Below are 15,953 nucleotides of genomic sequence, written 5' to 3'. Positions count from 1 at the left end.
GGTGTGCTAAGAAACATGGGTATCCCGGACATGTGCATGGCTATCGTGATTAGTATTAATCTTAATTAATCTAGTAATTAATATATTCTAAGGTGGATGATACTTGAGCATAGACATGATGATTAACTGTTAAACTAATTAAACTTAGACTCCTTGTTGCTTTGGTGCTTCCTTTGATGCTTTTGCTTGTTGCTTTGGTGCTTCCTTTGATGCTTTGTGTGTGAGTGACATGCTTTAAGACGCGGTCACTCCATGCATTTTTGTTCTTAGTTGCTTAGAATAGTATTTAATACATCTTTTCTTTGTTGTTGATGCTTATGCACATGTGTGTACCAATTTTTTATTTTCTAAGGATGTAATCGCTCCCCAAATGATACTTTGAGATGTAGAATGCTTGACATTTGAGAAGGTCTTACCAATGAGCTTGTGTTTTACTTCACTGCCAGTGTATACTCTCATACAAGATTAGAAATGTGCTCTAGATTTTCTTGCAATGATGATTTCACGTTGATCCAAGTGATTAAAATGCAAACTATGAGGTGAAGAGTCACTCAAATTTAAGAAATGCAAATGGATGAGATGGATTTGAATGCAAGAGAGGGCTTTCCACATTAGATTTATACCCTAATTTTTTAATTTTGATATTAATTTGACCTAATTTTTATTAATGATGCACTAATGATAGTGATTAGTACCCTTAATCAAAGTGATTAAGGGTAACATAATTTGGAGGCCAAAATTGAACAAATTCAAAGGGATTTTGATGGGGGATTTTGCATGGCCTCCTTGCCCTTGATGATGAGAAAAGCCCCAAACCAAAATGACAGCTCTAGGAATCGAACCGCAAATATAGGGTGAATTTAAGTTGACTAGTTTTTCGCTTCTCATAGCAGCTATAATGGATCAAATTAGCTCAGATTTGGACTATGGGTTCCTTAAATTATGGTTAACAAGCTTCTACGAGGGCTTGGCTCAAGTGTAGAAGGAGAATGAGAGAAAATAGTAGCACAGCCTGCAATGCGAAAATCGAGTAGTGGAAAGCACTTCCATTTAATTCCCGTGGTGAATCACTTAGCAATGAGCTAAGGAATCTTCCCTTAAAGGGATTTTGGCAATGGTTTGGAACTAGCAATGCTAATCTTCACAAATTTGAGCCACCAGTAGAGTGAATGGATAAGAAGATGAGATTAGTGAAATTTAATAATGGCGATTATAGCGATTGATATAAGCAAGGGTTAATCTAAAGAGGCTATGGAGAGAGGGGAGGCTCTGATGCCATGTTAAGAAACATGGATATCCCAGACATGTACATGGCTATGGTGATTAATACTAATCTTACATTAATGGCTATGGTGATTAATACTAATCTTACATTAATGTAATGATTAATACTAATCTTACACTAATCCTAGACATGTACATGGCTATGGTGATTAATACTAATCTTACATTAATGTAATGATTAAGCTAATCTAAGGTGGATGATGCCTAAGCATAGACATGATGATTAATTGTTAAACTAATTATGCTTAGACTCAAGCACAATTAGGCTACAAGATTGAGACTTGTACTCATAAAGAAGCTTGAGAACTTGCTTCATGTTTCATTACTTGAAATGACCCCTTTTATATGGGTGGGTACAACATTGGCTTTGATAGCTCATGTTGGATAATTCCACCTTTTTATATGGGGGGGTCATTTCATTTCTTGAAATGACCCCTTTTTATATGGGTGGGTCATGTTGGATAATTCCACCTTTGCTCATGTGGTGGCTTGTTAGGCTTGTACTTCATTTGGACTACTCATACTCACTTCCTCTACCAAGTCATGTGCTCAATGGCATTACATTTCTCAACACCCCCCTAGTGCCAATTTCTTAGGCTAACAAGGTGGTCAGATGAGAGGTTTAAAAATACTTCACCCTCCCCTTAATGTATATGGTAGGTGGATTAACATTTGTACTTGGACATGTAACATTTCCCCCCTTGGGTGCTTGATCAGCTACTCTCAGGTGGTCAGGAGTGTTTACATTTGCATCACTTCCCCTAGGTGCTTGATTGGGACTCACAGATTTGCCTACTCATTCGGTGGCTTACAACATTTGGACTTGGAGATGGAATATCTCCCCTGTGGGTGCTTGATTAGCTACTCTCTCAAGTGGTCAATATTGTTTACATTTGCATCACTTCCCCTAGTAGGTGCTCTCTGGCTACTCTTAGGTGGTAAAGCATGCTTACAAACACATAGATTTGCCTACTCATTTAGTGGCTTATAACATATGAATTTATTCGGTTAGGGTAGTGGTTGGTAGCTCCTTTATTGCTTAGTGTCTTCTTGCTTTTGCTTGATGAAGATCCCTTGCTGACTTCGTGCTTCATGTCAATGTCGTGTCCTTCTTTTTCTTCTTCGCATTGTTGGATGCTCTTGGCTCTGTCTTGACCCATGGCTCTTTAAGTGTGCTAGTGCTAGTGCTTATCCTTGCTTATCTTTGTGTCCATCTTTAGGTGTTCTCTTCTTCATTATGCCTTTGGTGTAGACTTTATCTTTGCCACTTGTGCTCAATGCTTTTGCTTGGTGCTTCCTTTGATGCTTTGTGTGTGAGTGCCATGCTTTTTGTTGGGTCACTCCATGCATTTTTTCTCTTAGCATGCTTAGGATAGCATTTAATGTATCTTTTCTTTATTTTTGATGCTTATGCATATGTGTGTACCCATTTTTTCTTTCCCAAGAATTTAACCCCTCCCCAAATGATGCTTTGAGGAGTAGAATGCTTGACATTTGAGAAGGTCTTACCAATGAGCTTGTGTTTTGCTTCACTGACAGTGTCTACTCTCATAAAATATTGGGAATGTGCTCTAGATATTCTTGCAATGAAGATTTCAAGCCGATCCAAGTGATTAAAATGCAAACTATGTGCTAAAATTGAACCAAATGCGGTGAAAAGTCACTCAATTAAGCAATGCAAATGGATGAGACAGATTTAGATGCAAGAAAGGGCTTCCCACAGTATATTTATACCCTAATTTTCCATTTTAACATTAATTTGACCTAATTTTTACTAATGATACACTAATTATAGTGATTAGTACTTAATCAGAGTGATTAAGGGTAACAAACTTTGGAAGCCAAAATTAAGCTAATCCAAAGGGATTTTGATGGGGCTTTTGCATGGCCTCCTTGCCTTTGATGATGATCAAATCCCCAAACTAAAAATATAGAAGCTCCAAGCATCGAACCACAAATATAGGGTGAATTTAGGTTGATGAGTTTTTCACTTCTCACAGCTACTACAATGGATTAAATTGGCTCACATTTGGATTGTGGGTTCCTGAAATTATGGTTAACAAGATTCTGAGAGTGCTTGGCTCAATTGCAAGTGTAGAAGGAGAATGAGCGAAAACACCAACAGCGTGGCCTACAACATGAAAATTGAGTACTAGAAAGCACTTCCGTCTAATTCCTATGGTGAATCACTTAGCAATGAGCTAAGGAATCTTCCCTTAAAGGGATTTTTGCAATGGGTGGGAACTAGCAATGCCAAACTCCACAAATTTGAGCCACTAGTAGAGTGAATGGATAAGATGAGATTAGTGAAGTTTAATAATGGTGATTAGTGATTGATGCAAGCAAGGGTTAATGTAAAGTGGCTATGTAAAGAGGAGAGGCTCTAATACCATGTTGAGAAACATGGGTATCTCGAACATGTGCATGGTTATAGTGATTAATACTAATATTATATTAATGTAGTAATTAAGCTAATCTAAGGTGGGTGATGCCTAAGCATAGACATGATGATTAACTGCTAAACTAATTAAGCTTAGAATCAAGCACAATTAGGTTACAAGATTGAGATTTGTACTCATAATAAAGAGGCTTGAGAGCTTGCTTCATATTTCATTGCTTGAAATGGCCCCTTTTTATATGGGTGGGTATAACATTGGCTTTGCTAGCTCATGTGGGATACTTCCACCTTTGCTCATGTGAGGTAGATTGGTTTGTAGAAGCTACTTGTAGATATGGGAGAGCCCATGTCATTTATTGTGATAACATGATTAGCATATAGTTGGCTATAGTAACTCAGTGTATCATGCTAGGACGAAGCACATTGAGGAGCATTATTATTTTATGAGGGAGAAGAAGGTTCTAGTAGGATTCGGTACATGTCAACATAGAGGATCATGCAGTTGGAAAGCTTACTTAGAGTACATGGTGTGGAGTTAAGCTTGGAAAGGAGAGTGTTGAGATATCAAGCTCAACTAGTGCGGATATGGGTGACACGCCAAAATGGAAACTTTGCACTTATGCCACTAACATGGTTGGTGAGATTATGGTGATATGCCGCTAGTGATTTATACACGTTGTGTGATAGCCCTTCATTAGAGTTATAGCATAGTTATAGGGCCAACTCATGTAGTTGGGTTCACACTATGGACTAACCTTTGTATGTTTTAGTAGGAGAGTACTTTCCCATATAGTATGTACTCTCTCTCTCTCTTTATGTTGTGGTTGTAGATAAGAGAAGAAGAAAATTCAGCCATCCCTCTCTCTTGTGTGCTTGTCTACTCTAACATGGGTTTGTGTGTTGGCTTACAAGGAAATCAAGTTCACTCTCTCCCCCACATTCTTGTCAACACTGCCATGTGGTTACATTATTTAAACACCTACAATGAGTAGTCAACACAAGACCACTTCTCTTGAGTTCACCTTAGTGAGTTCCCATAACCAAATGACCTCTGTAAATCAGGCCTAAAATACTCTTCCAAGAGTTAAAACAATTCTGATTAGGCAAGATTGTTAAAGATCACTTGGGTGGGTATTGCATTACCATTTGTAGATATGGGAGAGCCCATGTCATTTATTGTGATAACATGATTAGCATATAGTTGGCTATAGTAACTCAGTGTATCATGCTAGGACGAAGCACATTGAGGAGCATTATTATTTTATGAGGGAGAAGAAGGTTCTAGTAGGATTCGATACATGTCAACATAGAGGATCATGCAGTTGGCAAGCTTACTTAGAGTACATGGTGTGGAGTTAAGCTTGGAAAGGAGAGTGTTGAGATATCAAGCTCAACTAGTGCGGGTATGGGTGACACGCCAAAATGGAAACTTTGCACTTATGCCACTAACATGGTTGGTGAGATTATGGTGATATGCCACCAGTGATTTATACACGTTGTGTGATAGCCCTTCATTAGAGTTATAGCATAGTTATAGGGCCAACTCATGTAGTTGGGTTCACACTATGGACTAACCTTTGTATGTTTTAGTAGGAGAGTACTTTCCCATATAGTATGTACTCTCTCTCTCTCTTTATGTTGTGGTTGTAGATAAGAGAAGAAGAAAATTCAGCCATCCCTCTCTCTTGTGTGCTTGTCTACTCTAACATGGGTTTGTGTGTTGGCTTACAAGGAGATCAAGTTCACTCTCTCCCCCACATTCTTGTCAACACTGCCATGTGGTTACATTATTTAAACACCTACAATGAGTAGTCAACACAAGACCACTTCTCTTGAGTTCACCTTAGTGAGTTCCCATAACCAAATGACCTCTGTAAATCAGGCCTAAAATACTCTTCCAAGAGTTAAAACAATTCTGATTAGGCAAGATTGTTAAAGATCACTTGGGTGGGTATTGCATTACCATTTGTAGCACAATTGCTAAGAAAAATGAGTGTAATTAATTCCAAACAAATTATATAAAGAAAGCCGAAGATCTTTTAATCCAATGAAAGGGAGCCCAATTTGCATAGTTTCCATAACTTTTCTAAGGAAGAAGTTAAACTATTACATAATGTGAGCTACTTTCTATAAAGAAAAATCACAAAAGAGGTTGTTGTCATTCACATGTCTACATTTAATGAGAAGTCTTTTAAAGTTTAATAAAACTTTAAATAAGCATTTGGGTATCTATTTTGGAGTAGCTTGTAATTTGGACTTCCTATGCCGATTATTGTGTTGACTTCTTTGCTTCATTGGTGTTGAGGTGGTACAGATGGAGAAATTTTGGGAACCCATTTCAAGGTAGATTTGGGTTGCCACTTTTTAGCTCGTCGTATTTGTTTGTCCTTTTGACATGGAGGTGTTTGTAGTGTGGAGTTAAAATAATCAAGATTTCCTTGAGCAGTGATGCTTAAGTGGAGGGGATTTACTTAGATTTTGTGAATATTAAAGCTTCCTCCTCATTGTTGAGACTCTCGATAAGAGTGAGAGGTGGTAGGGGTTTACAAGTAGAATGTTTATTCACCCACAAAGATACACCATGTCGACCGATCAATCATACATCCAGCACCCTTCATCCATGTACAACCAAGTATTATTGATTTAGGTAATGTTATGGCAGACATAACTAGGAAGTCTCCCACCATGTGCTTGTTGCCATCACAATATGTCTCCATTTGTAATAACCCAAGAACCTTAGTATTTCTACCATGGATACCTTTCACTTTTAATGAGGTATCTACAAGTTGAGGTTTTCCCACAACTAGTTCCATGCATTGAAGGAAATTAGATTGTGACTAGCTCCCATATCAAGCAATGCATCTCGTAAAGAACTTTACCATAAGTGCTAGGCAATTGAATGAACATTCTAGAGGTGCTATGGGCTCTTCTGTGTCTCCTTCAACTTCTCGCACAAAGGCTTGTGTTGAATCAAGGATAGCTTCTCATTGTTGTTGAAGTTTTCCCGTCTTTCCCTTTTCTCCTGTCGGACTTGGATCTTCTTTTGAATGGTCCTTTCCATGGCGGCTTCTCATTGTTGTTGAAGTTTTCCCATCTTTCCCTTTTCTCATGTCGGACTTGGATCTTCTTTTGAATGGTCCTTTCCATGGCGGCTTGCTTGTCATGAGAAGCACATAAGGATTCTTTGGTAAGAGGTCCATAGTATTTTTTAAACTTACTACCATTAAGGAAACTAACAATTTCAACTTCATCAAGAGTCTCAACATGTATAGTACCTTGTGGAGTAACTTCACAAATCCTAAAATGGTCCCTTTCCAGCATATTTAAGCTTTTTCTTTTCACTACAGACCCCATACATAAGTACAAGATCTCCTACCTTGATCTCCTTGTCCGTGAGATTTTGGTCAAACCACTTCTTTTTGTGGTCCTTTTTTCTATCTGCATGTTTTGCACTGCAATTTGTCTTTTCTCCGTAAGTTATTCTAAAATAAACAACCGGTCATCCAATTCATTACCATCAAGCTTTTCATTTACATCTATCCTTAAGTGAACGCATTTTTTTGGCGCGAGCAATTTCCAACGAGCGAATATTCCTTTTTGGCGAGCGTTTTTTCCCCCCCTCTCTCTCTCTCTCTACTCTCTTCGTAGTATGTATCTCTCTCCCTCACTCACATTCTCTCCTCTCCATACCCAATCCCTACACTCCCTCTCTCTATATTGTCCCACTCTATCTCTCTCTCGCTCCCTAATTTACACTCTCCCTCTTTCCCTCTCTCCAACATCTCTCTATACACCACCTCTCTCTCCTCCTCACTTATTCTTCCACACCCTTAGAACAAAATGTTAGTACAACATCCTTGCAACAAAAAAGTGGACAAATGGAAAAACAAATCAGTGAAGAAAGTGTAGCATTCTATTCCATCCATTAATCACACATAATGTTTAAAGTGTTGCAATCCCTTCCATCCATATTAATAAAAAGTCATGTCATTACATACAAAAAAGGCCTTTATGCCCTAAGTGGACAAGAACATTAGCCATTTAAGTTTTAGAATCTCTTTTCATCCATATTGTTCACAAGCCAAGTTCAAAAAACCAAAAAAAGGTCAGCCTAATACAAATGTTTGTACTTGCTTACACTCTAGGCCAACTCTGAGTATGTCTTGTCTCTATTCAGAGCCTCAGCGATATCTCTTTCAGTCAACATTAGTTGATAAATAAACATATTCTCATTTTGGCTGAGGCCGAGAACCCTCAGGTACACAAAGTATAGGTGCTTGCATGCAAGATATGGCTTCCTCTTTTTAATTCTTTACATGAAATCTGGACAAGTGCATGTTGGATGGCCTTTGATATGTATATCATAAACACCAACTTCTATGTCTTTCCCAAAAGTTCCTCCTAATTGCCTAGAAGGTTTAATGTATTGGTGCTTCCACCACACTAGTATATGTGGATTCACTGCCCGCACTTGTCTCTTCATCTAAGAAATGAATCTTTCTAGGTCTTCCAATTGGTTTTCTATCTTGAATATGCACATTGAACTCTGGCCTATGGCTTGCATCATCCTCACATCAATTACAAACTGTGAGGAACCTTTGTTCGTAAGGGAACTGCATCAACAAACTGTGAGGGACCTCTGTTCGTAAGGGAACTGCATCAACAAACTGTGAGGGACTTTCAAGTTCCACAAACACCCGCCGACTACACATGGGTGTATGACATTCTAAAGTGAATGTCACCTTATACAAGAGAGAAAGTGACCCCTCAAGGATATAGAGGTCATTACCCTCCATATCTTGATGTGGAGTACATAGATATATAGATGTAGATTGGGATGGTAGTGTCTCAGATAGGAGATTTATTAGCAGCTTTGTGTTTTCCTTTAGGAGTGATGTTGCTAGCAATTGGAGTAGCAAGAAGCATCGGAGCTTCGTTAAGTACAGGGGGAGATGCTATACCATCACGTGAGGTAGCTTGGTGTGTAGAAGCTACTTGTAAATATGGGAGAGCCCATGGATCGGGATGTTGTCATTTATTGTGATAACATGATTAGCGTATAGTTGGCTATAGTAACTCAGTGTATCATGCTAAGACGAAACACATTGAGGAGCATTATTATTTTGTGAGACGGAGAAGAAGATTCTAGTAGGATTTGGTAAATGTCAGCATAGACGATCATGTAGCTGGCAAGCTTACTTGGAGTACATGGTGTGGAGTTAAGCTTGGAAAGGGGAGTGTTGAGATATCAAGCTCAACTAGTGCAGATATAGGTGACACGCCAAAATGGAAACTTTGCACTTATACCACTAACATGGTTGGTGAGATTACGGGTGATATGCCGCTAGTGATTTAGACACGTTGTGTGATAGCCCTTCATTAGAGTTATAGCATCGTTATAGGGCCAACTCATGTAGTTGGGTTCACACTATGGACTAACCTTTGTATGTTTTAGTAGGAGAGTACTTTCCCATATAGTATGTACTCTCTCTCCTTATGTTGTGGTTGTAGAGAAGAAAAGAAGAAAATTCAGCCATTCCTCTCTCTTGTGTGCTTGTCTACTCTAACATGGGTTTGTGTGTTGGCTTGCAAGGAGATCAAGCTCACTCTCTCCCCCACATTCTTCTCAACACTGCCATGTGGTTGCCCAACAACAATATTTAAACACCTACAATGAGTAGTCAACACAAGACCACTTCTCTTGAGCTCACCTTAGTAAGTTCCCACAAGCAAATGACCTCTGTAAATCAGGCCTAAAATACTCTTCCAAGAGTTAAAACAATTCTGATTAGGCAAGATTGTTAAAGATCACTTGGGTGGCAGTTAATTTATTGCATTACCATTTGTAGCACAATTGCTAAGAAAAATGAGTGTATTTAATTCCAAACGAATTGATCTTTCAATCCAATGAGTGTATTTAATTCCAAACGAATTGATCTTTCAATCCAATGAAAGGGAGCCCAATTTGCATAGTTTTCATAACTTTTCTAAGGAAGAAGTTAAACTATTACATAATGTGAGCTACTTTCAATAAAGAAAAATCACAAAAGAGGTCATTGTCATTCACATGTCTACATTTAATGAGAAGTCTTTTAAAGTTTAATAATAGAGAAGAAAAGTTAAATGCCATTATGTCTAAGTCTTGAGTCCCATATAACTTGCAAGGTAGCCTAAATTTAATGAGAAGTCTTCTCAAGTTTAATAAAATAGAAGAAAAATTAAATGCAATGTCGACCTCTTAAGGCCCATATAGCTTAAAAATAAATGCTCCTCTTGTTGGCCTGTGTTTGAGTATAAAAAAATGTAGTAGAAACATGCTAAACCATGGAAGATCGATACCCTTGATGAAAAGTTAATTTTTTTTGAGATGGAATGGGACAACATACTCTTTTATCAATGAAAAGTCAACAAAAGCATATTGGTCTCGTCTCATGTGAAAAATTAACAAAATGTGAGCAGACATGGTCAATGTGTAGTAATGGCCATTAGTCATACCTAACAAAGCTCAAATTCGTGAATGGTAGTACGACATGACATACAAAAGGAACAAGAGGTTTATTATTGCATTCCTTCATTTTCAAACTTACCTCTTTTTCTCTCTCTTGATTTGAACTATAGGTTTCCTCTCATGTCGTCCCAAGACAAAGTGTTTAGATATAGCTTTCGGACCCAAAAATCGAAGTTATCATGTAGTTTGTTATACCTCGTCCATAATCAAGATTATAAGGCTCTCTCTCTCTCTCTCTCTCTACACACACACACACACACACACACACATAACTTTATTTTAGAACTAATATATCTTAATTAGGCTTATCTTGGTGTGGTTTGTGAGCCCCTTCTTTAAAAGAACTCTTCGATGTTAAGATTAGTACTGAATCTAAGATGCTTACATGTTTTACAATCTTGTTATGTCTCCAATAAGTGAGAAGACAAAGATCAAATACATTATTATTTTTACAATTTTCTTTTAATAATGATATAAAATAGGGAGTAGCGAAGTGAAAAAGGGGGAATATGTGAGTCTTCCATTTTTTTTAACGTAGAATGGGATAGCTGAAAAAACTATGGTTTAGTTTCCAGGAGCATTTGAAATAAAAATTGGTTCTTTGAGGGAGAGAAAAAAGTGGGCAAAATTGTTCACAAAATGAGTGGTCACAAGCAACACATAGGTTTTGCTTAATGTTGTGTAGCAACCCCATTGCAAAAATCAATGTGCTTGGAGATTGTAGTTTTGTTGAAACCCCATGCCATTGCCAAGGAAAAATGGCACTATGGTATATTTTTATCGATTGTTATTTTTGCTTTTTTTAAAAAATCTTGACTTGAATTTAAAAGTACAACTGCTCTACTCACACACACTGGTGCCATTGCTCACACATAGGGGGAGAATCGAACCCGTATCTCCTTGCGACTCTCGATCTCCGACCTTACCACTGCACTATGACACGATCGGGCTTTTTTTTTTTGGCTAGGTAAGGGCCAAGAAATTTTTAATGATCAAATGTTTTAGTAGTAAAACTTGTAATAAAAGTCTTGTGGTTAGTGTAATGAGTAGTTTTTTTTTGGGTGGGGGGGGGCAAATTCTGATTGGTTGAAAAAAAAAGGTTTTTGCAAAAAGTATAGACAGCTTTTTGCTGTTGCTCCACAAAGTTGGCAATCGCTAATTATACCAACGGGGCAATTAAATACTTATTTTATTTATAAAACACACCTTTTTAATAAATAACGTGTGGGCCCAGTTGTAGGCTACCGATAGATAGGGCAATCGCTCTCAAACACACATTCACACTCTATATTATAATATAACATTATTATATTAAATATATAATAGGATAGCCTCTTTATTTCTCTCTCCTCTCTCGCGCGCGCGCGCTCTCTCTCTCTAGATTAGTGTATGTGCAGCGATTGTATGGCTGCTTCCCATTATCCCATCCATTTCTTGTCTTGTCTGTTTTATATTGGAAGATTCTAGGACCAAATGTTGTATCCCGTTGCAGCCTCCTCATCCGAGGTCCTAGGTTGTGCGTGGCTCAATCGCCCACCACCAACTGTCCTCTCACACCTTCCACAGGTGCAGTAAGTATTGCAAAGCCTCTCTCTCTCTCTCTCTCTCTCTCTCACACACACATACACACACACACAAACACGCACACATCCACTTCTCTCTCTCTCAAACACCTGTACCCGCTCCCGCTCACGTTAAGCTTCGTAGTGCGTCAATCTCTCTCTCTCTCTCTCTCTCTCTCTCTCTCTATCACTCTCACTCTCCCCCCCACACACACACACACACACGCACCTCCACAGTCTCTCTCTATATCTCTATCTCCGTAGTACGTATAACTATCTTCTGTACTAATCGACGTGCCTGATCTCTCTTGTTTTCAATGCAGTACCTGACTCGGTAAGATGGTGGGCTACGGCCATGCAGCGATTGCCGTGCTTGCCCTGCTGCTTCTGCTCAAGTTTTGCCTACGATTCGTGGGTCGCAAGAACCGCCTTCACATGCCGTCTCTCTCCGGCAAGCACGTTGTGATCACAGGGGGCTCCAGCGGCATCGGCCTCGCCATCGCCATGAGGTGCGCCTCCGAGGGGGCTTTCCTCACCCTCATCGCCCGCACACCCTCCAAGCTGGCCGCCGCCCATCGCCTCCTCACGTCCACATTTGCCCGCCAGCCCGATTCCATCCTCCTCAAGGTTCCCTTCACCTTAATCCCAGATGGGTATTTCTTATCAATTTCTACAGCTTACACTTCCTGAGCTATTATGATCTTATTTTGTTCCTGTGATTCTCATCAGTTTGTTAAGCTTATTGTATATAGGTAAGTGAAAAGCCATGAGTTCTCACTAGTTTATGAAAATAAAACACTTGATGCACATGATTAATCTTCATACTGCTAAAATTCATTGATGTTACAACTATGGAAGCAAGTACCCATATGTATAATTGCATTGATTTCCTGTTAGTCTGGCTAGAGAAGACATCTAGCTAGTGTGGAGGGTACCCTACTTGTTTGGTAATATTGCTGTTCTCACCTCAACTACGCCGTGTTTTTGCGCTGATTGTGCAGGCTGTAGATGTTAGTGATGCAGAGGCTGTAGCCACGGCCATCAAGGAGAGCTTTCAATGGAGGCCTATAGACATCTTGATGTGTTGTGCTGGGTCGGGTCTGGGAGGCCTTGTGGATGAAGTCAAGATGAATGAATTAGAGCTTGTGACAAAGACCAACTTCTTGGGCTCTGTATTCCCCATACATGCTGCCCTCCCATTAATGAAGCCCAGGAGCATGAAAAACCCCTCCTCCATTGTCATTATGAGCTCTCTTTCAGGATTGGTAAGCATTGATTAGGGAGATAAGCATCTTGGTTTTAGGGTGAAAGTAAATTCTTTATCTTTCTTTTTCCATTCTGGAGAATAATGTGTAAGTATTTAGTGATAGGCAATGGACCTCCTCCATTGTCATTACAAGCTCTTTTTCTAGGTTAAGCATTAACAAGTACTGATTAGGGAGATAAGCAACTTTGTTGATAAGCAATGGTGACCAGTGGTGGGAGCCGCGGGGGGGGGGGGGACATACCCTACCATCTGGGCTACCATGCTAGTGATGGCATAAGTGCTTACTTCTCAAAACTACTTGCTTGCAGGTACTTCTTTACGGAGCGAACATGTATACACCTACCAAGTATGCTCTCAAAGGTCTTGCAGAACTGTTGAGGTTTGAGTTGATGCCATGGAACATCCGTGTGAACTTAGTTTGTCCGGGTTTCACAGAGACCCCATTGCTTGATAAAGGTACTATGATGGCTCAAGAATCCTTACAAAGCAACAGTACCTATTAGCCTCTCTTTTTTTTTGAAGTTGTTAGGAAGAAGGTAGTGTCTTTTCTTCTTCTTTAAAAACCTAGAAGAATAGTCTAGCCTGAGTGGGAAGGGTGGAGCCCCGTGCGGGCGCGGGATATGGACTACTTGCTGGATGTATTTAATATTGCTGCAGGTCATGTTATTAGGGTAAGTCTGGCCCAAAGTAGAATTATTAAAGAAACCACCAATCCTGGGGTTCTTGCCTACTGCATACAAGGATGAGGGGGAGATTAAAATGTGTAGGGTTTGAGCTTGTCATCTAATATAACCATGATTTATGCAGGTATAGGGTTTGAACTTGTTGCCATATAATAATGATTGATTATCTTTAAATGGAAGGATCTCAAAGTCTTGCACTGTGAAGCCCACCCAAGAATCCTTTCAAAATCTAGAAAACTTCTTTCCTATTTGAAAATGCCTATTGATGTCTTTATTTTTTATGTTGGCTTTAGTTGATAATGCTGCTGAGGATATTAAAGAAACTATGTGCAAACTATGTTTCTACAACCGGGAGGCTGCAGAATCAGCAGATGAGGTTGCAAGGAGGACCATGGAGGGAGTAAAGAGGGGTGACTTTTTGATCTCTACCACGCATGGAGGTTTTCTCATTGGGGCCCTTGCAAGAGGCTTCATACCAGCTGACTCTATCACTACCTTCCTAATTGAGCTATTCCTAATGATCCCCATGAGATTAACTAGCTTTCTGTGGCTGCTCAATACCAAACGAATCTTACATAAGCAACATGCCAAAAAGTAATTGGAGTGGTTGCATATTAAGAATTCCATTCATTTTGTAATTAGAGAGATTCTCTTTTGATTAATTGGCTTAGAATATGGCTCGGGATCTCACATTGCGGATTGTTATCTTTAGAGATGAAGGGTGTGCAAGGTGTGCATTGAATTCACCACAATCCAGTCTTAATTCTCATGAAAGGTGTAAAGTATGTGTTTAAAACCTCTATCTCAGTTAACAACGGATGTTCTCAATTATTTATTTGCTTTGATAATTGTAAGTTATGCATGCTTGGAGAAGGGGGTTTGTGTGTGTGAGAGAGAGAGAGAGAGAAAGAAAGAAAGAACGAAAGTCATATGAATGTCCACAGAATGCCTTGAAGGCATATGGGACCAAAAACCGGTACCTCAATCATTAAAATGCACTTCAAGGTGCACTTAGGCACAAGCAAGGTGTGCATTGAATTCACCACAATCCAGTCTTAATTCTCATGAAAGGTGTAAAGTATGTGTTTAAAACCTCTATCTCAGTTAACAACGGATGTTCTCAATTATTTATTTGCTTCGATAATTGTAAGTTATGCATGCTTGGAGAAGGGGGTTTGTGTGTGAGAGAGAGAGAGAGAAAGAAAGAAAGAATGAAAGTCATATGAATGTCCACAGAATGCCTTGAAGGCATATGGGACCAAAAACCGGTACCTCAATCATTACAATGCACTTCAAGGTGCACTTAGGCACAAGCAAGAAATTGATGAAAACCCTAGGATGATAAACAATTCTGTGAAAAAAAAAATGCCGATGGCACATTAGAATGCTAGTCCATTGGCGTTAGGCTTACGGAAGTCCTCGATTATTGCCCTTCCGTTGCGGTAGACCGCCCACTTTCCAGCTTGGCGGGCTGCTCGGACTATGGCGAGTTTTGCACTTTTGTTTTTAAGCTATAGGGGATTGAGTTCATCAACTAACCAGAGCCTAGTGCCTTGTAATGATCTGGACTGTTGGAGAACTTGGATCTTGTCCTGTTTGTTGTGATATTTCGCAATGGCATGCTTCCCTTTCTTGACAATGGTCCATGGATTGCCTATATCAATGAGGGGGAGGGCCTTACTAAGTCACCTCCTCATAATCTCCATGTTTGAGATTTAATCTTCATCAATTTCCGTTTGCTCTCTGGCTATTTGCTCGTCCTAGCCTTCTTGGAGTCCACCTACTCGGAGATGCTCAATAATGCTTTCTTGGAGTTCTTCTTGTTTGATGGTTGACAAGATATCTGTGGTAAGATGTTGCTCCATACCTTTTGTAGCTTCAATGAACTCTGCTTTGGCTGCATGAATCTGCTATTGAACTGCTTGAACTTGGTCGGGCTTGCCCTCAAGGGTAGCCAGTCGGGTTTCAATTTCGATGAGCTGATCCTTCAGCTTGCCATTCTCCTCTCGTAGGTTATCGATTTCTGTTAGTAGGCTCACCTCCCATGAGCTCAAACTCTGACTGGTTAGGGTTTTGGTTGGTGCGCGAGCGTATTATTCTTTGGCATCGTGGATCGTTGGCAGGGCTAGGACGTTTGTACCACCTGCATGTATATATCATCAGCTATGACAAGGCAGGCCCCCTATCTGAGGTTACCGCCATGGCTTCGCGGTGCCCCGCACCAGGCCTGGCGTGAATGAGCAGAGGCGAG

The 15,953-nt window shown here is 39.7% G+C and overlaps 1 protein-coding gene across 1 annotated transcript; it reads left to right on the top strand.

The window, feature by feature from the left end:
* Positions 1–11,592: 11,592 nt before the first annotated feature.
* LOC147610011 (uncharacterized) lies at positions 11,593–14,360 on the top strand. The gene is made up of 5 exons (XM_086786896.1): positions 11,593–11,756; positions 12,076–12,379; positions 12,754–13,017; positions 13,328–13,475; positions 13,996–14,360. Exons 2-5 carry the CDS (start codon positions 12,092–12,094, stop codon positions 14,298–14,300), a joined length of 1,005 nt encoding a protein of 334 aa, XP_086643022.1. The 5' UTR covers positions 11,593–11,756; positions 12,076–12,091; the 3' UTR covers positions 14,301–14,360.
* The last annotated feature ends 1,593 nt before the right edge of the window (positions 14,361–15,953 follow it).

The sequence above is a fragment of the Cibotium barometz genome, chromosome 50 (assembly GCF_041138505.1).
Source record: "Cibotium barometz isolate CiBa-2024 chromosome 50, ASM4113850v1, whole genome shotgun sequence".
In the NCBI taxonomy this organism is placed as follows: domain Eukaryota; kingdom Viridiplantae; phylum Streptophyta; class Polypodiopsida; order Cyatheales; family Cibotiaceae; genus Cibotium; species Cibotium barometz.
The sequence above is the reverse complement of the archived record's forward strand: the minus strand, read 5'-3'. Positions and strand labels throughout refer to the sequence as shown.

Excerpts from the sequence above, each read along its gene's own strand:
- LOC147610011 (XM_086786896.1), top strand. The coding sequence starts at position 12,092 with ATGGTGGGCTACGGCCATGCAGCGATTGCCGTGCTTGCCCTGCTGCTT. Across the intron at positions 12,380-12,753 it reads CCGATTCCATCCTCCTCAAG|GCTGTAGATGTTAGTGATGC; the intron begins GTTCCCTTCACC and ends CTGATTGTGCAG. Across the intron at positions 13,476-13,995 it reads GACCCCATTGCTTGATAAAG|TTGATAATGCTGCTGAGGAT; the intron begins GTACTATGATGG and ends TGTTGGCTTTAG.